Genomic DNA, 26,527 nt, shown 5'->3' with positions numbered 1-26,527 from the left:
CTCAGCTGCATAGGGCACTTCTCTATCTGTAAACAAACCAAATGATGCCACTTACTTATATTTAAGTTCTTGTTTGATGCTCATACATATTGAAAATATAATATGTCTACTTTTTGATACTTTTCCTACATACCTTCTGATACAGACTGTACCACCTCTTTTGCCTTGGAGCAGGTCGGTTGCCTGCATCTGATGGCCAGACACCAGTGGAGGCAAAAGACCTGAGCCGCTTCAGCCACTCAGTGTCGTCCATAGCCTTGTGGCTTTTATATTGTTGTTTGGACATTGTCTGTAGTGACAGTTAAGCAGTTTTTATCATGTTATAGTGTAACTACGTTAAGTTGTCATGGCAAGGGCCCGAAATGAAGATTACACAGACATGCACCAAACATGTATGCAACAAATGATATGTAACACACCAGCTCAATCCTGTCAATAACTCTAGCAGACCAGTCAAACACTATTAGATTTAACAAAACAAAAATGATCATGTTTGGCAATTACAAGGAAAATCCTGAATTATGGATAACTATAAATGGTACTAAAATAGAAAAAGTAACAGAAATCAAATTTTTGGGAATCACTATAGACAACAAACTGAGCTGGAAATCACACATTGGACACATACAGAGAAAGATATCAAAAAATATTGCGATAATAAACAAAGCTAAGTATGTTTTAAATCATAAGGCTCTGTATATATTGTATTCCAGTCTTATACTGTCATATTTAACTTATGGAATTGAGGTTTGGGGTAATAATTACAAAAGTTCACTCCATCCCCTTGTAATACTCCAAAAACGAGCAATCAGAACTATTCACAAAGTTGGTTACCTCGAACACACAAATAAATTGTTCTTACAAAGTAACATGCTCAAACTCATGGATCTAGTTGATTTTTATACAGCACAATTAGTGTATAAAGCCAACCGGGACTTATTACCACAAAATATTCAAAAACTGTTCACAAAAAGAGATGAGTGTTACAATTTGAGGGGATGTTGTCAACTTAAAGTACCAACTATTAGTTCCACGAGGAAACGAATGTGTATGTCTGTGTCTGGTGTCCGGCTCTGGAATAAACTGGGAGTCCAACTCAAGCAATGCTCATCCGTTTATCAATTCAAATCAAAGTATAAACAACTCATACTGTCTGCGTACAGGACGGAGGAATGTCCTTGAGTGTGGAAATGGAAACAACTGCAGTAAACTATCTATGTTGTAGTACTGTAACTGACAAACTAGTTTTGCAGAGGAGGAAAATAAAATAAAATTTAAAAAAAAAAAAAGGAAAAGGGAAAAAAAAAAAAAAAAAAAGATTGTATCCACTGATGTATATGTATGTACATAGTGTATATAACTGTTTGTTTTGTCTTACTCACATATCTCTGTTTTGTATCAGATATGTGAATCTGAAGTCAAAGCTATATAGATATATATATGGCTATATTTGGCTATAAGTACAAATGCAGATCGCTGTTACATCTACTTCGATCGTTTATCACCAATACTTTTTTCTGATGTGTCATAACTAAACCAAGTATAACAAAGACAAACCTCAAGTAACTCAATATTGTGTCTGCTAGTTGTCACCATCACTGCTTCTCAACTATACAAAGGATCAGGGCAGGCGAGACATGGACCTGTTGGAGAGAAGGGCCCCCCCTCCTCCCAATGGGCTCATTAAACTCGTCATGTGAAGCATCATACAGCACAGATTACTAACGTTCACTTGTAAAGTCACTACTCAGGGCAGCAGGGTTGGGCCGGTTGACTGGGGGTCATTGCCCCCTCCCAGCTGACCCACACTCTGCTTTTTAATGCACCTCACAGAATAGGGCTCTCACTGTCACATAGTCTGCTGTAGATGGTGACAATGAAGTGACTGATTATGAATTAATAGCAACAATAATAATAAAATAATAGGATAATAAATTAACCAATAATGATATAATAGCATAAAATATCAAATAAATTACATTTATTAATCAATCATATAATGTGGTCGTAATTAATATAATCAATAATATTGTGTCCATTAAAAGTACTTAACTAAAAACAAAAAACAACAAGGAACAAATGTTCAACTTAAGATTGGTGACTCGTTGTTTTTGGCAGTGATGGGTATTTGTAATTATTGAGTTTTCTTTCCCTGTCTTTGAACCAGCAGAATGTTGTAACATAAATATTGATGATTGTAAAGTCACTGGAATATGATAAAATGACTTTATGTCATATCTTCTTTGTGCATAGTAAATGAATGTATCTATTTCTTAAGTACGAAAGGGGGTAGGCTCTAACAAGCTGAAGCTTCTGCCTACTCCTTTTGAGCATCATATCCACGTTATTTATTTATCTATTTGGCTATTCACCTATGCATGTATCTTTCTTTTGCTGAATTACTCTGCTGAACTCTGTTCCTATGAAGAACTTTGTGGAGCTCAGATGCTCAAATAAAAAAGATGAATTGAATTGAATTGATTTATATTGTATTATACTCTCTCACAAGCCCCTTTCAGATAAGATAAGTGTACATTTGATTTTGTATGCTATAAAAAATAACTAGTTGAACCATGTTTTTACTGTTTTGTTACCATAGATTGTATAGCTATAGCTTTGATAGTCTATCAAAAAAAGGCGGATTATTTTGGCGCAAAAGTGCGCAATTTGCCTACAAATAAACCATAAACAATTTTGTGCGCTTGGATGAATATGACATCAACACATGCTCAATTGTATTTGGTGACAGGGTAAAGTGTTACATTTTTCATCTACTTAATATTAAGCTACGTAGCTAGTACTGTAGCAGTAAGTACTGCTCGTAGTAGTGCGCAGTGCGCACCTACGGTAAAAGTTTGTTTACAACATTGGCTGATCGACAATAACAAAAAGTGCTTTTAGCGGCAGAAAACGGGCTAGCTAAGTCCTACACGAAAATAGACAGAAAGGAATAGTTCTTACCGAAATCGTGACGAGCAGAAGGAGTAAGAAGGATGCGTTCGGCGTTCTACATTCAGAGAATCAGCATCAGAGGCAGCCTTAGCATCCAACATCATTTAAATGACCGTGCCGGGCCGAGTAGGCGGGATAAAGTCGGCTCGCCCTGCGATTGGGCAGCAAATAATGGACGCCTCTAGATGATAGGCTATTGAATTATTGACCCGCCTGCCTGATTGGCCAAGGAAAGATTGAATCTCAAAGGTGATTGGTCGCCATATACAGTCGTACCCCCGTCGGGTACCGCCAGCCTGCGACTTGGCGCTGGTAATCTGAAAGGCCTTGATGCAGTGAGGGAAAGGATATTCTGCAAAGACTTTGATGTGCCCCAAGCTTGCTCTGTCTCTTTGATCATCACAGGCAATCCAATGCAATAGAAAACTAGTAGGGAGATTCCTAGCAAACTGGATAAGGATCATCAGAACATTCAAAGATTTGGGCGTCTGTCTATGTGATTACTTGTCACCAAAAACCGATGAGGAGATTCCAAGCAAGCTTAACGCCTCATGAAATACATGTCCTTCCGAGTAACGCTGATCCAATAGCCAACGCACATGAAAGGCTCTGGCATAATGCTCTACTGTGAGCAACAAGATCTCTGTGTCAGGAGTGGGATTTGAACCCACTCCTCCATTCGGAGACCAGAAGTCCCCTTGCTTGGGAAAGCCTTCACCTTGAGTCTGGCGCCTTAGACCGCTCGGCCATCCTGACAGCTTACACTGCTTTTGGCATTGGAATTTGCATATTTTGCGAAGTACTAGGATTGAAGCCAATTAACAGCACAAGCAGCAGCTGTGCATCTCAGAAGGCCGTTACAAACATCCTTTTGACTAGAAAATATGGTTTCTGCATAGTCAATTTAAGGTACAGTTTTCAAACAGAGGACAAGTCTGTAGCACTCAAAAGCCAAATGGAGGCATCCTTTGAACAGTTTGGTTGAAAGATCGTGCAATGTTTTACATTTATTACGACTTGTTGGGATATGAACTCCACACCTTCCAAAACTACAAGCGCCCAACGTGGGGCTCGAACCCACGACCCTGAGATTAAGAGTCTCATGCTCTACCGACTGAGCTAGCCGGGCAAGCGTCATTAACCCTTTATAGGGTAAGTGACTACTTTGGGTCATCTCTGCACACTTTACATATGGCCTCTGCTGCACATCAGTAATGTAAAGAAGCGCGCGGTCCTCACTCAGCCAATCAGAGGAGATCACCTGACAGCACAGATCCCACCTCCGTGGCATTTGACCAATGAACACAGACCTATCGCGCTCTCAACTTACTGTTTTCTCTGAAGTCTGACAAAAAACGAAGTCTGGCTAAATTCATGGTACATTTCAATCAAGTAAATACGGTAACTTTGTTTACAGTCATTTTGTTTTACCACTGAAGGGCAAGGAACCAAATATGGCAACTTAGCTCACATTGATTTTCTGCGTGATATTGAAACATTGTGAAAAATGTTACAACAGAGCTAGACTTGTGTTATGTCCCCCAACAACACTCTTGAGTTGAATTATTAATTGAAAAGTATTTCAATGAGTGCCACACTTCATCTAGTACGTCTACGCCTGAGCTCAACTGAAGGGGAAGCGCTCGGATGCATCTACTGTACGCAACTGGGATGCAGAAGGAAAGAGACTCAATGGACTTGTTCATTGAGTCTATGCTAGTGAAATGGTGATTGTGAACATGCCAAGAGTTGTGCATTTCAGAAACCAAAAGTGAAACATTCAGATCGGGATTTGTACCTTTACCCCGCTTGTAGGCCAGACTGCATTCAGGAAGTTAACTTTCATTCTTGCGCCTTGAATTGCTAGGCCATTCTAAGCATAAAGAAGACTCTTTTTTTTCTGCTCTTGAGTTTCTTTTGGTATAGTTCCTCTGATAAGAATTCACGGTTTCTGTAGTGTAGTGGTAATCACATTCGCCTAACACGCGAAAGGTCCCCGGTTCCAAACCGGGCAGAAACATGCAGCTTCATCTCCAATGTGCAGCACATAAAGATACTGTTGCAAATGTGGGTTCCCAACGATTGGCTGTCTGAATCTTCAATATGGAAGCAACAAAGTGTGATTGGACGAAAGGCTTTTGTCTCCTGGAGAGTCAAAGACCCGAAAGACGGACATCGGTAAATTCTTCATCCTATTGTAAACACTGAGGATTTTTTTTTTTTTGAAACAGCAAATATCCTGGTTATCGATCCTCGTTAGTATAGTGGTCAGTATCTCCGCCTGTCACGCGGAAGACCGGGGTTCGATTCCCCGACGGGGAGATTGGCAGTACTTAACCAGCATTTAAAGTGACTTATGCATCTGCTCTTTCAAATAGTGATGATGCAAAGTGAGCATTATGGTGAATTTATCACATAACTGTCATCCACAGTTTCTGTAGTGTAGTGGTTATCACGTTCGCCTCACACGCGAAAGGTCCCCAGTTCGAAACTGGGCAGAAACATTTTCGTAGGCATTTGGCTGCGACTTGGCGCTGGTAATCTGAAAGGCCTTGATGCAGTGAGGGAAAGGATATTCTGCAAAGACTTTGATGTGCCCCAAGCTTGCTCTGTCTCTTTGATCATCACAGGCAATCCAATGCAATAGAAAACTAGCAGGGAGATTCCTAGCAAACTGGACAAGGATCATCAGAACATTCAAAGATTTGGGCGTCTGTCTATGTGATTACTTGTCACCAAAAACCGATGAGGAGATTCCAAGCAAGCTTAACGCCTCGTGAAATACATGTCCTTCCGAGCAACACTGATCCAATAGCCAACGCACATGAAAGGCTCTGGCATAATGCTCTACTGTGAGCCACAAGATCTCTGTGTCAGGAGTGGGATTTGAACCCACGCCTCCATTCGGAGACCAGAAGTCCCCTTGCTTGGGAAAGCCTTCACCTTGAGTCTGGCGCCTTAGACCGCTCGGCCATCCTGACAGCTTACACTGCTCTTGGCATTGGAATTTGCATATTTTGCGAAGTACTAGGATTGAAGCCAATTAACAGCACAAGCAGCAGCTGTGCATCTCAGAAGGCCGTTACAAACATCCTTTTGACTAGAAAATATGGTTTCTGCATAGTCAATTTAAGGTACAGTTTTCAAACAGAGGACAAGTCTGTAGCACTCAAAAGCCAAATGGAGGCATCCTTTGAACAAACAGTTTGGTTGAAAGATCGTGCAATGTTTTACATTTATTACGACTTGTTGGGATATGAACTCCACACCTTCCAAAACTACAAGCGCCCAACGTGGGGCTCGAACCCACTACCCTGAGATTAAGAGTCTCATGCTCTACCGACTGAGCTAGCCGGGCAAGCGTCATTAACCCTTTATAGGGTAAGTGACTACTTTTGGTCATCTCTGCACACTTTACACATGGCCTCTGCTGCACATCAGTAATGTAAAGAAGCGCGCGGTCCTCACTCAGCCAATCAGAGCAGATCACCCGACAGCACAGATCCCACCTCCGTGGCATTTGACCAATGAACACAGACCTATCGCGCTCTCAACTTACTGTTTTCTCTGAAGTCTGACAAAAAACGAAGTCTGGCTAAATTCATGGTACATTTCAATCAAGTAAATACGGTAACTTTGTTTACAGTCATTTTGTTTTACCACTGAAGGGCAAGGAACCAAATATGGCAACTTAGCTCACATTGATTTTCTGTGTGATATTGAAACATTGTGAAAAATGTTACAACAGAGCTAGACTTGTGTTATGTCCCCCAACAACACTCTTGAGTTGAATTATTAATTGAAAAGTATTTCAATGAGTGCCACACTTCATCTAGTACGTCTACGCCTGAGCTCAACTGAAGGGGAAGCGCTCGGATGCATCTACTGTACGCAACTGGGATGCAGAAGGAAAGAGACTCAATGGACTTGTTCATTGAGTCTATGCTAGTGAAATGGTGATTGTGAACATGCCAAGAGTTGTGCATTTCAGAAACCAAAAGTGAAACATTCAGATCGGGATTTGTACCTTTACCCCGCTTGTAGGCCAGACTGCATTCAGGAAGTTAACTTTCATTCTTGCGCCTTGAATTGCTAGGCCATTCTAAGCATAAAGAAGACTCTTTTTTTTCTGCTCTTGAGTTTCTTTTGGTATAGTTCCTCTGATAAGAATTCACGGTTTCTGTAGTGTAGTGGTAATCACATTCGCCTAACACGCGAAAGGTCCCCGGTTCGAAACCGGGCAGAAACATGCAGCTTCATCTCCAATGTGCAGCACATAAAGATACTGTTGCAAATGTGGGTTCCCAACGATTGGCTGTCTGAATCTTCAATATGGAAGCAACAAAGTGTGATTGGACGAAAGGCTTTTGTCTCCTGGAGAGTCAAAGACCCGAAAGACGGACATCGGTAAATTCTTCATCCTATTGTAAACACTGAGGATTTTTTTTTTTTTGAAACAGCAAATATCCTGGTTATCGATCCTCGTTAGTATAGTGGTCAGTATCTCCGCCTGTCACGCGGAAGACCGGGGTTCGATTCCCCGACGGGGAGATTGGCAGTACTTAACCAGCATTTAAAGTGACATATGCATCTGCTCTTTCAAATAGTGATGATGCAAAGTGAGCATTATGGTGAATTTATCACATAACTGTCATCCACAGTTTCTGTAGTGTAGTGGTTATCACGTTCGCCTCACACGCGAAAGGTCCCCAGTTCGAAACTGGGCAGAAACATTTTCGTAGGCATTTGGCTGCGACTTGGCGCTGGTAATCTGAAAGGCCTTGATGCAGTGAGGGAAAGGATATTCTGCAAAGACTTTGATGTGCCCCAAGCTTGCTCTGTCTCTTTGATCATCACAGGCAATCCAATGCAATAGAAAACTAGCAGGGAGATTCCTAGCAAACTGGACAAGGATCATCAGAACATTCAAAGATTTGGGCGTCTGTCTATGTGATTACTTGTCACCAAAAACCGATGAGGAGATTCCAAGCAAGCTTAACGCCTCGTGAAATACATGTCCTTCCGAGCAACACTGATCCAATAGCCAACGCACATGAAAGGCTCTGGCATAATGCTCTACTGTGAGCAACAAGATCTCTGTGTCAGGAGTGGGATTTGAACCCACGCCTCCATTCGGAGACCAGAAGTCCCCTTGCTTGGGAAAGCCTTCACCTTGAGTCTGGCGCCTTAGACCGCTCGGCCATCCTGACAGCTTACACTGCTCTTGGCATTGGAATTTGCATATTTTGCGAAGTACTAGGATTGAAGCCAATTAACAGCACAAGCAGCAGCTGTGCATCTCAGAAGGCCGTTACAAACATCCTTTTGACTAGAAAATATGGTTTCTGCATAGTCAATTTAAGGTACAGTTTTCAAACAGAGGACAAGTCTGTAGCACTCAAAAGCCAAATGGAGGCATCCTTTGAACAAACAGTTTGGTTGAAAGATCGTGCAATGTTTTACATTTATTACGACTTGTTGGGATATGAACTCCACACCTTCCAAAACTACAAGCGCCCAACGTGGGGCTCGAACCCACTACCCTGAGATTAAGAGTCTCATGCTCTACCGACTGAGCTAGCCGGGCAAGCGTCATTAACCCTTTATAGGGTAAGTGACTACTTTTGGTCATCTCTGCACACTTTACACATGGCCTCTGCTGCACATCAGTAATGTAAAGAAGCGCGCGGTCCTCACTCAGCCAATCAGAGCAGATCACCCGACAGCACAGATCCCACCTCCGTGGCATTTGACCAATGAACACAGACCTATCGCGCTCTCAACTTACTGTTTTCTCTGAAGTCTGACAAAAAACGAAGTCTGGCTAAATTCATGGTACATTTCAATCAAGTAAATACGGTAACTTTGTTTACAGTCATTTTGTTTTACCACTGAAGGGCAAGGAACCAAATATGGCAACTTAGCTCACATTGATTTTCTGTGTGATATTGAAACATTGTGAAAAATGTTACAACAGAGCTAGACTTGTGTTATGTCCCCCAACAACACTCTTGAGTTGAATTATTAATTGAAAAGTATTTCAATGAGTGCCACACTTCATCTAGTACGTCTACGCCTGAGCTCAACTGAAGGGGAAGCGCTCGGATGCATCTACTGTACGCAACTGGGATGCAGAAGGAGAGAGACTCAATGGACTTGTTCATTGAGTCTATGCTAGTGAAATGGTGATTGTGAACATGCCAAGAGTTGTGCATTTCAGAAACCAAAAGTGAAACATTCAGATCGGGATTTGTACCTTTACCCCGCTTGTAGGCCAGACTGCATTCAGGAAGTTAACTTTCATTCTTGCGCCTTGAATTGCTAGGCCATTCTAAGCATAAAGAAGACTCTTTTTTTTCTGCTCTTGAGTTTCTTTTGGTATAGTTCCTCTGATAAGAATTCACAGTTTCTGTAGTGTAGTGGTTATCACATTCGCCTAACACGCGAAAGGTCCCCAGTTCGAAACTGGGCAGAAACATGCAGCTTCATCTCCAATGTGCAGCACATAAAGATACTGTTGCAAATGTGGGTTCCCAACGATTGGCTGTCTGAATCTTCAATATGGAAGCAACAAAGTGTGATTGGACGAAAGGCTTTTGTCTCCTGGAGAGTCAAAGACCCGAAAGACGGACATCGGTAAATTCTTCATCCTATTGTAAACACTGAGGATTTTTTTTTTTTTGAAACAGCAAATATCCTGGTTATCGATCCTCGTTAGTATAGTGGTCAGTATCTCCGCCTGTCACGCGGAAGACCGGGGTTCGATTCCCCGACGGGGAGATTGGCAGTACTTAACCAGCATTTAAAGTGACATATGCATCTGCTCTTTCAAATAGTGATGATGCAAAGTGAGCATTATGGTGAATTTATCACATAACTGTCATCCACAGTTTCTGTAGTGTAGTGGTTATCACGTTCGCCTCACACGCGAAAGGTCCCCAGTTCGAAACTGGGCAGAAACATTTTCGTAGGCATTTGGCTGCGACTTGGCGCTGGTAATCTGAAAGGCCTTGATGCAGTGAGGGAAAGGATATTCTGCAAAGACTTTGATGTGCCCCAAGCTTGCTCTGTCTCTTTGATCATCACAGGCAATCCAATGCAATAGAAAACTAGCAGGGAGATTCCTAGCAAACTGGACAAGGATCATCAGAACATTCAAAGATTTGGGCGTCTGTGTATGTGATTACTTGTCACCAAAAACCGATGAGGAGATTCCAAGCAAGCTTAACGCCTCATGAAATACATGTCCTTCCGAGTAACGCTGATCCAATAGCCAACGCACATGAAAGGCTCTGGCATAATGCTCTACTGTGAGCAACAAGATCTCTGTGTCAGGAGTGGGATTTGAACCCACGCCTCCATTCGGAGACCAGAAGTCCCCTTGCTTGGGAAAGCCTTCACCTTGAGTCTGGCGCCTTTGACCGCTCGGCCATCCTGACAGCTTACACTGCTCTTGGCATTGGAATTTGCATATTTTGCGAAGTACTAGGATTGAAGCCAATTAACAGCACAAGCAGCAGCTGTGCATCTCAGAAGGCCGTTACAAACATCCTTTTGACTAGAAAATATGGTTTCTGCATAGTCAATTTAAGGTACAGTTTTCAAACAGAGGACAAGTCTGTAGCACTCAAAAGCCAAATGGAGGCATCCTTTGAACAAACAGTTTGGTTGAAAGATCGTGCAATGTTTTACATTTATTACGACTTGTTGGGATATGAACTCCACACCTTCCAAAACTACAAGCGCCCAACGTGGGGCTCAAACCCACGACCCTGAGATTAAGAGTCTCATGCTCTACCGACTGAGCTAGCCGGGCAAGCGTCATTAACCCTTTATAGGGTAAGTGACTACTTTTGGTCATCTCTGCACACTTTACATATGGCCTCTGCTGCACATCAGTAATGTAAAGAAGCGCGCGGTCCTCACTCAGCCAATCAGAGGAGATCACCCGACAGCACAGATCCCACCTCCGTGGCATTTGACCAATGAACACAGACCTATCGCGCTCTCAACTTACTGTTTTCTCTGAAGTCTGACAAAAAACGAAGTCTGGCTAAATTCATGGTACATTTCAATCAAGTAAATACGGTAACTTTGTTTACAGTCATTTTGTTTTACCACTGAAGGGCAAGGAACCAAATATGGCAACTTAGCTCACATTGATTTTCTGCGTGATATTGAAACATTGTGAAAAATGTTACAACAGAGCTAGACTTGTGTTATGTCCCCCAACAATACTCTTGAGTTGAATTATTAATTGAAAAGTATTTCAATGAGTGCCACACTTCATCTAGTACGTCTACGCCTGAGCTCAACTGAAGGGGAAGCGCTCGGATGCATCTACTGTACGCAACTGGGATGCAGAAGGAAAGAGACTCAATGGACTTGTTCATTGAGTCTATGCTAGTGAAATGGTGATTGTGAACATGCCAAGAGTTGTGCATTTCAGAAACCAAAAGTGAAACATTCAGATCGGGATTTGTACCTTTACCCCGCTTGTAGGCCAGACTGCATTCAGGAAGTTAACTTTCATTCTTGCGCCTTGAATTGCTAGGCCATTCTAAGCATAAAGAAGACTCTTTTTTTTCTGCTCTTGAGTTTCTTTTGGTATAGTTCCTCTGATAAGAATTCACGGTTTCTGTAGTGTAGTGGTAATCACATTCGCCTAACACGCGAAAGGTCCCCGGTTCGAAACCGGGCAGAAACATGCAGCTTCATCTCCAATGTGCAGCACATAAAGATACTGTTGCAAATGTGGGTTCCCAACGATTGGCTGTCTGAATCTTCAATATGGAAGCAACAAAGTGTGATTGGACGAAAGGCTTTTGTCTCCTGGAGAGTCAAAGACCCGAAAGACGGACATCGGTAAATTCTTCATCCTATTGTAAACACTGAGGATTTTTTTTTTTTTGAAACAGCAAATATCCTGGTTATCGATCCTCGTTAGTATAGTGGTCAGTATCTCCGCCTGTCACGCGGAAGACCGGGGTTCGATTCCCCGACGGGGAGATTGGCAGTACTTAACCAGCATTTAAAGTGACATATGCATCTGCTCTTTCAAATAGTGATGATGCAAAGTGAGCATTATGGTGAATTTATCACATAACTGTCATCCACAGTTTCTGTAGTGTAGTGGTTATCACGTTCGCCTCACACGCGAAAGGTCCCCAGTTCGAAACTGGGCAGAAACATTTTCGTAGGCATTTGGCTGCGACTTGGCGCTGGTAATCTGAAAGGCCTTGATGCAGTGAGGGAAAGGATATTCTGCAAAGACTTTGATGTGCCCCAAGCTTGCTCTGTCTCTTTGATCATCACAGGCAATCCAATGCAATAGAAAACTAGCAGGGAGATTCCTAGCAAACTGGACAAGGATCATCAGAACATTCAAAGATTTGGGCGTCTGTCTATGTGATTACTTGTCACCAAAAACCGATGAGGAGATTCCAAGCAAGCTTAACGCCTCGTGAAATACATGTCCTTCCGAGCAACACTGATCCAATAGCCAACGCACATGAAAGGCTCTGGCATAATGCTCTACTGTGAGCAACAAGATCTCTGTGTCAGGAGTGGGATTTGAACCCACGCCTCCATTCGGAGACCAGAAGTCCCCTTGCTTGGGAAAGCCTTCACCTTGAGTCTGGCGCCTTAGACCGCTCGGCCATCCTGACAGCTTACACTGCTCTTGGCATTGGAATTTGCATATTTTGCGAAGTACTAGGATTGAAGCCAATTAACAGCACAAGCAGCAGCTGTGCATCTCAGAAGGCCGTTACAAACATCCTTTTGACTAGAAAATATGGTTTCTGCATAGTCAATTTAAGGTACAGTTTTCAAACAGAGGACAAGTCTGTAGCACTCAAAAGCCAAATGGAGGCATCCTTTGAACAAACAGTTTGGTTGAAAGATCGTGCAATGTTTTACATTTATTACGACTTGTTGGGATATGAACTCCACACCTTCCAAAACTACAAGCGCCCAACGTGGGGCTCGAACCCACTACCCTGAGATTAAGAGTCTCATGCTCTACCGACTGAGCTAGCCGGGCAAGCGTCATTAACCCTTTATAGGGTAAGTGACTACTTTTGGTCATCTCTGCACACTTTACATATGGCCTCTGCTGCACATCAGTAATGTAAAGAAGCGCGCGGTCCTCACTCAGCCAATCAGAGCAGATCACCCGACAGCACAGATCCCACCTCCGTGGCATTTGACCAATGAACACAGACCTATCGCGCTCTCAACTTACTGTTTTCTCTGAAGTCTGACAAAAAACGAAGTCTGGCTAAATTCATGGTACATTTCAATCAAGTAAATACGGTAACTTTGTTTACAGTCATTTTGTTTTACCACTGAAGGGCAAGGAACCAAATATGGCAACTTAGCTCACATTGATTTTCTGCGTGATATTGAAACATTGTGAAAAATGTTACAACAGAGCTAGACTTGTGTTATGTCCCCCAACAATACTCTTGAGTTGAATTATTAATTGAAAAGTATTTCAATGAGTGCCACACTTCATCTAGTACGTCTACGCCTGAGCTCAACTGAAGGGGAAGCGCTCGGATGCATCTACTGTACGCAACTGGGATGCAGAAGGAAAGAGACTCAATGGACTTGTTCATTGAGTCTATGCTAGTGAAATGGTGATTGTGAACATGCCAAGAGTTGTGCATTTCAGAAACCAAAAGTGAAACATTCAGATCGGGATTTGTACCTTTACCCCGCTTGTAGGCCAGACTGCATTCAGGAAGTTAACTTTCATTCTTGCGCCTTGAATTGCTAGGCCATTCTAAGCATAAAGAAGACTCTTTTTTTTCTGCTCTTGAGTTTCTTTTGGTATAGTTCCTCTGATAAGAATTCACGGTTTCTGTAGTGTAGTGGTAATCACATTCGCCTAACACGCGAAAGGTCCCCGGTTCGAAACCGGGCAGAAACATGCAGCTTCATCTCCAATGTGCAGCACATAAAGATACTGTTGCAAATGTGGGTTCCCAACGATTGGCTCTCTGAATCTTCAATATGGAAGCAACAAAGTGTGATTGGACGAAAGGCTTTTGTCTCCTGGAGAGTCAAAGACCCGAAAGACGGACATCGGTAAATTCTTCATCCTATTGTAAACACTGAGGATTTTTTTTTTTTTGAAACAGCAAATATCCTGGTTATCGATCCTCGTTAGTATAGTGGTCAGTATCTCCGCCTGTCACGCGGAAGACCGGGGTTCGATTCCCCGACGGGGAGATTGGCAGTACTTAACCAGCATTTAAAGTGACATATGCATCTGCTCTTTCAAATAGTGATGATGCAAAGTGAGCATTATGGTGAATTTATCACATAACTGTCATCCACAGTTTCTGTAGTGTAGTGGTTATCACGTTCGCCTCACACGCGAAAGGTCCCCAGTTCGAAACTGGGCAGAAACATTTTCGTAGGCATTTGGCTGCGACTTGGCGCTGGTAATCTGAAAGGCCTTGATGCAGTGAGGGAAAGGATATTCTGCAAAGACTTTGATGTGCCCCAAGCTTGCTCTGTCTCTTTGATCATCACAGGCAATCCAATGCAATAGAAAACTAGCAGGGAGATTCCTAGCAAACTGGACAAGGATCATCAGAACATTCAAAGATTTGGGCGTCTGTCTATGTGATTACTTGTCACCAAAAACCGATGAGGAGATTCCAAGCAAGCTTAACGCCTCGTGAAATACATGTCCTTCCGAGCAACACTGATCCAATAGCCAACGCACATGAAAGGCTCTGGCATAATGCTCTACTGTGAGCAACAAGATCTCTGTGTCAGGAGTGGGATTTGAACCCACGCCTCCATTCGGAGACCAGAAGTCCCCTTGCTTGGGAAAGCCTTCACCTTGAGTCTGGCGCCTTAGACCGCTCGGCCATCCTGACAGCTTACACTGCTCTTGGCATTGGAATTTGCATATTTTGCGAAGTACTAGGATTGAAGCCAATTAACAGCACAAGCAGCAGCTGTGCATCTCAGAAGGCCGTTACAAACATCCTTTTGACTAGAAAATATGGTTTCTGCATAGTCAATTTAAGGTACAGTTTTCAAACAGAGGACAAGTCTGTAGCACTCAAAAGCCAAATGGAGGCATCCTTTGAACAAACAGTTTGGATGAAAGATCGTGCAATGTTTTACATTTATTACGACTTGTTGGGATATGAACTCCACACCTTCCAAAACTACAAGCGCCCAACGTGGGGCTCGAACCCACTACCCTGAGATTAAGAGTCTCATGCTCTACCGACTGAGCTAGCCGGGCAAGCGTCATTAACCCTTTATAGGGTAAGTGACTACTTTTGGTCATCTCTGCACACTTTACATATGGCCTCTGCTGCACATCAGTAATGTAAAGAAGCGCGCGGTCCTCACTCAGCCAATCAGAGCAGATCACCCGACAGCACAGATCCCACCTCCGTGGCATTTGACCAATGAACACAGACCTATCGCGCTCTCAACTTACTGTTTTCTCTGAAGTCTGACAAAAAACGAAGTCTGGCTAAATTCATGGTACATTTCAATCAAGTAAATACGGTAACTTTGTTTACAGTCATTTTGTTTTACCACTGAAGGGCAAGGAACCAAATATGGCAACTTAGCTCACATTGATTTTCTGTGTGATATTGAAACATTGTGAAAAATGTTACAACAGAGCTAGACTTGTGTTATGTCCCCCAACAACACTCTTGAGTTGAATTATTAATTGAAAAGTATTTCAATGAGTGCCACACTTCATCTAGTACGTCTACGCCTGAGCTCAACTGAAGGGGAAGCGCTCGGATGCATCTACTGTACGCAACTGGGATGCAGAAGGAAAGAGACTCAATGGACTTGTTCATTGAGTCTATGCTAGTGAAATGGTGATTGTGAACATGCCAAGAGTTGTGCATTTCAGAAACCAAAAGTGAAACATTCAGATCGGGATTTGTACCTTTACCCCGCTTGTAGGCCAGACTGCATTCAGGAAGTTAACTTTCATTCTTGCGCCTTGAATTGCTAGGCCATTCTAAGCATAAAGAAGACTCTTTTTTTTCTGCTCTTGAGTTTCTTTTGGTATAGTTCCTCTGATAAGAATTCACAGTTTCTGTAGTGTAGTGGTAATCACATTCGCCTAACACGCGAAAGGTCCCCAGTTCGAAACTGGGCAGAAACATGCAGCTTCATCTCCAATGTGCAGCACATAAAGATACTGTTGCAAATGTGGGTTCCCAACGATTGGCTGTCTGAATCTTCAATATGGAAGCAACAAAGTGTGATTGGACGAAAGGCTTTTGTCTCCTGGAGAGTCAAAGACCCGAAAGACGGACATCGGTAAATTCTTCATCCTATTGTAAACACTGAGGATTTTTTTTTTTTTGAAACAGCAAATATCCTGGTTATCGATCCTCGTTAGTATAGTGGTCAGTATCTCCGCCTGTCACGCGGAAGACCGGGGTTCGATTCCCCGACGGGGAGATTGGCAGTACTTAACCAGCATTTAAAGTGACATATGCATCTGCTCTTTCAAATAGTGATGATGCAAAGTGAGCATTATGGTGAATTTATCACATAACTGTCATCCACAGTTTCTGTAGTGTAGTGGTTATCACGTTCGCCTCACACGCGAAAGGTCCCCAGTTCGAAACTGGCCAGAAACATTTTCGTAGGCATTTGGCTGCGACTTGGCGCTGGTAATCTGAAAGGCCTTGATGCAGTGAGGGAAAGGATATTCTGCAAAGACTTTGATGTGCCCCAAGCTTGCTCTGTCTCTTTGATCATCACAGGCAATCCAATGCAATAGAAAACTAGTAGGGAGATTCCTAGCAAACTGGACAAGGATCATCAGAACATTCAAAGATTTGGGCGTCTGTGTATGCGATTACTTGTCACCAAAAACCGATGAGGAGATTCCAAGCAAGCTTAACGCCTCATGAAATACATGTCCTTCCGAGTAACGCTGATCCAATAGCCAACGCACATGAAAGGCTCTGGCATAATGCTCTACTGTGAGCAACAAGATCTCTGTGTCAGGAGTGGGATTTGAACCCACGCCTCCATTCGGAGACCAGAAGTCCCCTTGCTTGGGAAAGCCTTCACCTTGAGTCTGGCGCCTTTGACCGCTCGGCCATCCTGACAGCTTACACTGCTCTTGGCATTGGAATTTGCATATTTTGCGAAGTACTAGGATTGAAGCCAATTAACAGCACAAGCAGCAGCTGTGCATCTCAGAAGGCCGTTACAAACATCCTTTTGACTAGAAAATATGGTTTCTGCATAGTCAATTTAAGGTACAGTTTTCAAACAGAGGACAAGTCTGTAGCACTCAAAAGCCAAATGGAGGCATCCTTTGAACAAACAGTTTGGTTGAAAGATCGTGCAATGTTTTACATTTATTACGACTTGTTGGGATATGAACTCCACACCTTCCAAAACTACAAGCGCCCAACGTGGGGCTCGAACCCACGACCCTGAGATTAAGAGTCTCATGCTCTACCGACTGAGCTAGCCGGGCAAGCGTCATTAACCCTTTATAGGGTAAGTGACTACTTTTGGTCATCTCTGCACACTTTACATATGGCCTCTGCTGCACATCAGTAATGTAAAGAAGCGCGCGGTCCTCACTCAGCCAATCAGAGGAGATCACCCGACAGCACAGATCCCACCTCCGTGGCATTTGACCAATGAACACAGACCTATCGCGCTCTCAACTTACTGTTTTCTCTGAAGTCTGACAAAAAACGAAGTCTGGCTAAATTCATGGTACATTTCAATCAAGTAAATACGGTAACTTTGTTTACAGTCATTTTGTTTTACCACTGAAGGGCAAGGAAACAAATATGGCAACTTAGCTCACATTGATTTTCTGCGTGATATTGAAACATTGTGAAAAATGTTACAACAGAGCTAGACTTGTGTTATGTCCCCCAACAATACTCTTGAGTTGAATTATTAATTGAAAAGTATTTCAATGAGTGCCACACTTCATCTAGTACGTCTACGCCTGAGCTCAACTGAAGGGGAAGCGCTCGGATGCATCTACTGTACGCAACTGGGATGCAGAAGGAAAGAGACTCAATGGACTTGTTCATTGAGTCTATGCTAGTGAAATGGTGATTGTGAACATGCCAAGAGTTGTGCATTTCAGAAACCAAAAGTGAAACATTCAGATCGGGATTTGTACCTTTACCCCGCTTGTAGGCCAGACTGCATTCAGGAAGTTAACTTTCATTCTTGCGCCTTGAATTGCTAGGCCATTCTAAGCATAAAGAAGACTCTTTTTTTTCTGCTCTTGAGTTTCTTTTGGTATAGTTCCTCTGATAAGAATTCACAGTTTCTGTAGTGTAGTGGTAATCACATTCGCCTAACACGCGAAAGGTCCCCGGTTCGAAACCGGGCAGAAACATGCAGCTTCATCTCCAATGTGCAGCACATAAAGATACTGTTGCAAATGTGGGTTCCCAACGATTGGCTGTCTGAATCTTCAATATGGAAGCAACAAAGTGTGATTGGACGAAAGGCTTTTGTCTCCTGGAGAGTCAAAGACCCGAAAGACGGACATCGGTAAATTCTTCATCCTATTGTAAACACTGAGGATTTTTTTTTTTTTGAAACAGCAAATATCCTGGTTATCGATCCTCGTTAGTATAGTGGTCAGTATCTCCGCCTGTCACGCGCGGGCCAGTCGCGCATTGTTGGCATAGAGCGTCAGCCAATCACAAAGAGCCTCTCAGCCACACGTGGAGGCACGGAGCTCCAGCCAATCAGAAAGCAAGGATGAATGCTCATTCATAACGTGATGCAGCTCGTGAGTGCGTTCGAATATAGCAGTAGCTGACAGTGGAGAGCCTTTCACACTACTGTTATTAGTGGGATGAATTGGACAGATTTGACAAAAAGGTGTTTCCTCTAATCTATAAAACATATGCTGTTTGACAATCGATTGTCATTAACATTTTTTAGTATATTATTAAGTGATATTCTTGCACAACTGAGATAGTTAAAAAAAAAAAGAATAAGAAATCAATGCAAGGATCTTTTTTTTGTCACAGATATTATATACAAGATATTTACATTAATATATATACATATACATATGAAAAAATATGGAACAATAATAATAATGTGTCATTTCAGACAATATTATGAACATATTTGTTATAATAAACTTGTTTTGAAACATATTGTAGAGAGGTATGTATAATAGGTTATAATTATATACTAATCAACATTAATTTTACAACCTTTTTTAAGTAGGTATATATAATATAGTATAGCACCCATTTCAGGCTATATAAGACTATAATAATAAAAGGTATGTGTAATAATAGATCATTAATATATATATATATATCAATCAGGTATGCATAATAAAACACTAAATTTCAGTTTATTTAAAAAACAAATATATATATAAAAATATATAAAACAATAACAATTCTTATTTTATGATCCATCTTTGCTTCTCCCTCTCAAAGAAAGGACACAGCTTAAACTCCTCCCAGCTCATCTCTCTCTCCATTCCCTGCTCTCGGTAGAGGGAGAATACTTTGGCAGGGCAGTAAACATATTTCCCTGGCACCCCGGGGAAGCCTGTGTGGATGTGGGGGCTGGTTGGACCTTGTTTTAGTTCATGTTTGCAGAACCGACATTTTCTTCCTGGTGCAGGTGACTCCTCCCTCTTCCTCTTCTGTTGTTCATCCTCTCTCTTCCTCTTCTGCTGCTGCTTTTCCTCCACTCTCTGCCTTGTGGCCTCCAGCTCCCTCTGGAAGAACTCCGTGTCCACAAAGTTCCTAAAAGGCATCCTGGGGTCTGTCAGGCCCTCTGCTCCGTAAGCATCAAATACTTTTTTGGAGCAGTAGAAATACCTCACAGGACCTTTTTGGTAGAACTCGTGGATGGAGCTCCCATCGCCCTCGTATTTTGATTTGGGCTGGCCACAGGACAGACATTTTTTGGTGTGGGGCTTCTTTAGCTCAGGGGCTGGCTGCTGCTGCTGCTGCTTCTGCTTCTGCTGCTGCTGCTTCTCCATGATGCCCAGAACAATCGTCTCAATGGCGTGGTGAGTGAGAGATGAGGCGACTGAGAGAGCAGGAGGGGGGGGATTCACAGTGGCAGGTGGCATGGTGACTACAGGCACAGTTGTGGTCATGCTACCCGCTGTGAGAGACTGCCACAGTGCCTGTGTTTCCTCCAGTTTTTCAGGACTGGTGTTCAGTGACGAGGATGTGTTTAGTTGTTTGCAGGTGTGTTTGATGTACTGTGAAATGTGTAGTCTGGTGGTTGGGTGCAGCAGGCTGTTGGGATCGGAGCTGGAGTTGTGGACAAGTGTGGCATACTCCTGATCCACAAGTCTCAGCATGTCCTTCTGTCCGTGGTGTTTATTGAGAAGACCATCAATAACTGCCTTCATGGGAGCAGGCCAGCGCTTGTGGTCCAACACAAAGACCCTCCCTCCTGTCTTCACTGGTCCGGTACGGGCTGCGGATGGAGAAGGCTTGATGGGCAGCGGGAGCAGCAGAGGTTTGGGCTCTAAGCAGAAAGAAAAATAGAATACAAGTGTCATCTATTTTATATTTGATTAACTATTGCTATACATTGTAATAACATAGCTACTGACTTACCTGACTTGGCTGTGGAAGCCAGAGCAGCAGCGGCTGTGGTAGCTGTTGCAGTAGTGGTAGATGGCACAGGAATCAGAGAAGAGAAGCTGAAGAGCCTGGTGGGAGCAGTAGCAGGAGTAGCAGTAACTGCAGCAGTGGTGGAGGTTGCTGTCACAGTACTACGGGGCACAGGATTGAGAGATGATAAACTGAAGTGCCTGGAGGGAGCAGAGGAGGATGACGGGCCAGGCTCTGATGCTGCAGCAGAGGTAGAGGGCGTTGTTGTGGTAAGGCCCGCATCCTTCCTGCTCTTGTGTTTGTCCCAGTCTAACGGAACAGGGCGACAGTCTGGCTCTGTGTACTCCAGGCCAAACCTCTCCCCTGTGTCTTCAGCAGAGAGATGCAGCGCTGGGTACTTCTCCACTCCTACAACGCGCTGATAGTTCCAGCGGCACACTCCGGTAAGGCCCTGCGCCTGGAACAACTCTGGGGACACCTGTGTTCCTGTCACCCACTGAGCCTGGTGGAAGTGGTATCCCTCCTGCTGAGAGGTGCCTCTGATGGGGATCCAGACAGGGACTCTGGCAGGCTCACCCGCCATATGGTTGAGCTGAATAGTTCCCCCATGGCGGTACAGGGTGCCCCCCTCCACCTCTGGATCACTGAGGCACCCGCGGAGGATGTGGACCCGCTGGATCCTCCATGTCTTCAGCATCGAGGGCTTGAAGAGAGCGACACCATTTGGGTCTGTGGCCGTGTGGAAGTGCTTGAACACCCCCTCCACTCTCTGGACCAGCTCCCCGGGCTGAGGAATCTTCACTCTGCAGTGCTCGCGGATGTGCTGCTTGGTTGGATTTGCAGGCTGGATGCCACAGAAGGCATAAGCATCTTTGAGCCTCTGCAGGTCATCCTGGTCCACCACAGAGAAGGCAGCGGACAGGAACTGGGCGAAGGAGCTGTACAGAGGGTGATGTTCAGAGACACACTCACGGAGGAACCGTCTCATGCAGTGGAACAAGTCCAGCTTGATGGTAATGCCGCTGTTGTAGTGTGTTCTTGATCCACATGTATTCAACAGGTTCCCTGAAGTGGCCTCAGCAACAATGGCATCTGTTGTCCCCCACGCGGCCCAGGTCAAATGTTCCCCAGCCACAGACTCCGCCACCCTGAACGCCGCACAGCAATCCCTAAAGGCAAAGTAAAAAACACCATCATTACATGTATACAGTATGTAATAGGCGCAGATATGCAGATACGACGCAGCTTCACACCTTCCTGTGCAACTAAGATGAAGAAATACTGTATCAACATTATAAATACATTGTGCATATATTAAAATGTATGCAACACTGAGCAGCATGTACTTGGGCCTTGGTACATAAGATAATAAATACAATACTGGTATCTCACCTGTCCACCCACTGATACTGGGCCTTATCAATGCCAGCCCTGCTGTAGCGGTTCGCTAGGCCCTGGTACATCGGTGTCAGGCTTTTGTCCGTCTCAGACTGCACCATGGCCCAGGACAGGATCATCCAGTTCTCATTCATCACGGCGTAGGATGACATAGCGCCGGAGGAGAAGGTGACTTTCCTGGCCACTTTGCGGGTGTGGTCTGAGCGCAGAGCCTGTCCAAATGTCCCCTGCAGCAGCCTCTGGATGATGTCCTTCTGGTGCTTGAACTCGTGCAGCAGGCAGTCCGTGAGGTAATGAGAGGACACAGACACCCCCCTCCAGCCGTCAGAGTCACTGTAGCCCCCAAATGGTTCCGGCACTGGCGTGGTCTCCTGCCTCAAGAACTGGGTGATGGTCTTCTGCCCATAAGCACCTGCCTCACCATCCATCACGTTCTGGCAGCTTAGGAGATATGCCAGGTTGGCGCGCTCATATTTGAGGTTCAGCATCTCTGTTATTTGGTTGGCCATGTCATTGGGAGATTTCCCAGTCCTCCTCAGTTCATCCAGGACTGACTTACAAATGGCCTTCTTGTAAGTCAGTACAGCTGGCAACAGGTTGGTGAATCTTTGAGGAAGTTTTTCCAACCAGAGAGGGTTGTCGGCGTACCACCTCCTCCGGCACCTCTGACAGCACAGCCTGGAGGACAGCAGGTAGTACTGCCCAGTGAGGCCCACTATCACTCTCGGTCTCCCCACACCAGCAGACACAACACTGGGCTGCGCGCAGTCTCCAGAGCAGGGCAGGGAGTAGTTATTTTTCAACCGCGCCATCAAGTAGTCGCTCTCCGGCTTCCAAATGAAAAAGGGGTGCAGCTGAAAATATTTTGGGGATGGCAAAACGTGGACACTGTCAATGAGCTCAGGCTGGGGAGGTAGGCGCCACAAGGAGAAGGTCTTCATCAGGTTGGTGACAGGACGGGAACCTGGCCACAGACCCATGGACTCCAGCTCCACCTTCATCCACATCTTCTGCTGATGGGAGCAGTTCCACTGGCTGAGCTCCTGGTCAGTGGGAAGGGGCGGAGGAGGTGGCCTATTGACTGCAGCTGTGGGCTGGACTAGAGGCTGGATGGCTGGATGGGCTAAATGATGAAAAAAAAGAAGCTTTATTCAAGTTATACTTGTCGGAAAACTCCTAACATTTTCTCACACCTCCACCTTATGGATAAAGGCCACACATGAACACCAGCAGAAGGCAATGTGTCTCCTGCAACACTCTACCTCATGTTTAACTTGGGTTTGTTATTAAATGTGTCAATAACTCATTATTGTATGATAAGGTTATACTGACTAACTTGTTAATTAGGGCAGTAAACACGTTGTTGTTAATGTGATAATGCACTGTTCTTTTAATTGTATTATATCAATGATACTTTGTGCACAGCACAGCTTTGGCGGTGAAGCACTTAAGAAATAAAATCGGATGGATGGATGGATGGATGGATGGATGGATGGGTGGGTGGATGGATGGACTGCATTACTCACTTTGGGGTCTCTCCTCACTTGAAGGCTCTGAGTCAGGCTGAATGAGCGCTGCAGGAGGAGTACCAGGAGTTTCTGAGAATAAAAACAAACAAAAAAATAAATACATAAGGTCCATAGTATGGTATGTAAGAATAAATGTTTTACAAAAACAGACCTGGAGCTGAAGGGTTTCTGGCCTCAGGAAGCAGAAACTTAAGCTCTTGTGGAAGAGGCAGAGGGGACTTCAGAGGCACGGCTGCGGGAACAGCTGGAGAGAGGAGAGAGGTGTTGAAGTATCCACTGTAAAGGCTGAGTTCTAATTCTATAGAGTACACTGAGTTATTGTAAAGTGCTTTGGGTGTACCATCTCCTGATCCCTCCAGGACAGTGGGCATGGACTGAGCAGCTGTAGAGAAGAAACTGCAATTAGTTTGTATTTTTGTTAAATCATTAACCAGATGTTAGTAAAATGAACAAACAGCATTCAACTGTTACTTCTCCTGCTCGTTTGCTGACTTGTTATGTTATGTTATGAGATTATTTAACGTGTCAGGCAAGTGTTAGTTCACATTATCCAGAAAAACAATAATTTGAGCAGGGGAAGCACTCACGTCAAATGTTAAAATACAAAACATCACTCACCACTTCACACATATTCACAGCCATGCATAATGAAAATGTCACTTACCCTCATCGCAGATGGTATCAATTCATAGTCACTTGGACTTTTGGCAGAACACACGAAAGGAACAAAGCAGAAAGTGACCGGAACGTGGTCAAGAACAATTGAACTCATGCAAAGGACCAGAACGTGTCCAAAAACGATCTTCTAGGGCATGACACCAGCGAACATCTCTCTAAACCTGAGGGCTTCTGCAACTCTGGAACTGGTGCTGGTGTAGACAAAGCTGAAAAACAAATCACAAATATGTTACATAACACACCAAAGTCTACTCTAAGGCCTCACACTTAGTACTTACGAATATCCGTAGGCTCTGTGGCTGTGGAGATGCTGAGCATTGCCCTCTCAAGCTCCTCATCATCTTCCATTTCTGCGAAAAATTAATACATGTCTTATTACTACCCTAGGGGAAATTGTGGTGACATCAGTTTGGAAATTAATGCCATTTTGAAATCTAGCAAGTATTATCACATATGTATAGTGGGACTGTTTCAGGCTATTTATTGACTACAATAATTATTTCAATGAATAGGCAAAATGCATTTCAGCAATTTGAAGCAGCTACTCACCCATGGGTTCAGCAGAAGAGGCAGAGGAGGGAAGGGCAGGAGTGGAGGGGACAGGTGAGGAGGAGACAGAGGAGGAGGAGAGCTCCTGTCTCTTCTGGAGGTACTGCTGCAGCTTGTGCATCTTGGTCCCCGGAGCGCACTTCTTTTTAAGGATGAAGGCCGCATAGCCGTCGGCCCTGCTCTCCCAGACCTCCCTCCAGGTGCTGCTGGCCCGGGCACCGAACCCCACCTGCTGGTCGTCCTCTGCTGCTGGAGTGGGTACAGGTCTTTTCTGTGCCTCATGTTGAAGGAGAGAGTGGATCTCCTGGAAGCTGAGGGCATAGCGGATGAAAGACATCAGGCTGTCTTTGCTGTGCCCCTCAGACACCACAGTGCCAGCAGCCTCCTCTCTCTGGTGGCTCTGAATGAGGTACAATGTGTAGCCCACGTCGTTCTCAAGGAGCCACCGAAACGACTTCCCCTTAAACTTCCCGAACTGTAAGATGTACTCTCCCAGCAGCTCTTTGGGGTCAGTGACATCTCCTCCTCTCACTCGCACCACAGTGAGAGCGTTCTGCCTCACAGTCTCCTCCTTCACAGGGGCACTCCGGTCCCTCATGGACGGGTCGTCCTTGATTCTTCTGGCCTCATCAGAAGGGTCTTGCCTCAGGAATCCCAGTGGGCCCTTACGGAAGACCACACTGACTCGGCCAGGATAAAAAACTGTCTTCTTCATATTCTCTGAAATGACACAATAAATTGTAATCAGAAACCATGGAAAAACAAATAACTACTGAAAGAACCTAGTGTGAAATAATTCACCAATCAAACGACATATAATGTGGATAATGACATCATTATAAGATAGTTATGTTAAATGTGGAAGTGCAAGTAATATATTTGGGGACCAATAATGCTATCAACAAGAATTCCATTAGATCAGTTGTTAATCATGTTACCACTCAACCAAATATTACAAGTATTATACCATATACAAAATATATGCCTCAATTTCAACATTACACATCAAAACAATCACATCAACGTGATTTGTGAGTAGCTTTATATTCTATTGTTCACTCTCATAACTTTACAGTACATAAGACAGCAATAAACCAATATATAAACGTAGCACTAAAACTTTTTATCCAAGTTGCAGTCGAGTGAACAACAATGAATGAAACTCCGACTTTGGGACAACTCTAGCATTGTTTACGCACGTATTTATTGATTTGAGCGCAAAAAAACTAAATCTTCATCCAGTAAAAAGTGCTAGCTTTAGCGTACAATTACTACGTGTGACTGGTCTGAGGCAATCAATGCATCACAACCGCGTTAATTGTAAACAATTAAACACACACAACTTACGTGTCAAGAAGTACAGAGGAGTAATGATAAAATAGTAATGATAAGAAATGCACGCTACACTGAATAAAAGCACCGAAAAAAAACGCAAGAAAAAGCTAGTTTGATACAGCATGACAGTAACTTAACCACTCAACTACTCAAACGTCAGTTCTAAAGCCAATCTATCAGAGTGATTTGTTAACTTAAATGCCTAAAACATTGAAAAGATTAACAATTCTGGGGAGAAAAGTTGTTTACCTTGTTGTCACTCCGAAGAACGGGACATCAATGCCAGAAAATGGAAAATTACCAGGAAAACGGAGCCGCCGAAACAGCGACGCCGCAGGCCAAAGGTGGTATTGCAGGGAGGGCAGTGGTTTAGCACTACCATTGAAAATGAATGGGGCCTGTTTAGGGCCGTTTAGCGAAAGAATCCACGGCCGCCGCGCGGAAGACCGGGGTTCGATTCCCCGACGGGGAGATTGG

At 43.9% G+C, this 26,527-nt stretch overlaps 1 protein-coding gene across 1 annotated transcript; it reads right to left on the bottom strand.

Moving 5' to 3' along the window:
* Window positions 1-771: 771 nt before the first annotated feature.
* LOC306981269 (uncharacterized protein) lies at window positions 772-23,859 on the bottom strand (the record flags this gene model as incomplete). The annotated part of the gene is made up of 7 exons (XM_079580830.1): window positions 772-834; window positions 19,679-20,472; window positions 20,565-21,730; window positions 21,954-23,082; window positions 23,486-23,557; window positions 23,640-23,732; window positions 23,829-23,859. The coding sequence occupies 7 exons, from the start codon at window positions 23,857-23,859 to the stop codon at window positions 772-774; spliced, it is 3,348 nt and encodes a 1,115-aa protein (XP_079436956.1).
* Between the last annotated feature and the right edge of the window lie 2,668 nt (window positions 23,860-26,527).

This window comes from Gobius niger (assembly GCF_951799975.1).
Source record: "Gobius niger genome assembly, chromosome: 22".
Lineage (NCBI taxonomy): Eukaryota > Metazoa > Chordata > Actinopteri > Gobiiformes > Gobiidae > Gobius > Gobius niger.
This window is presented reverse-complemented; position numbering and strand designations above follow the sequence as displayed.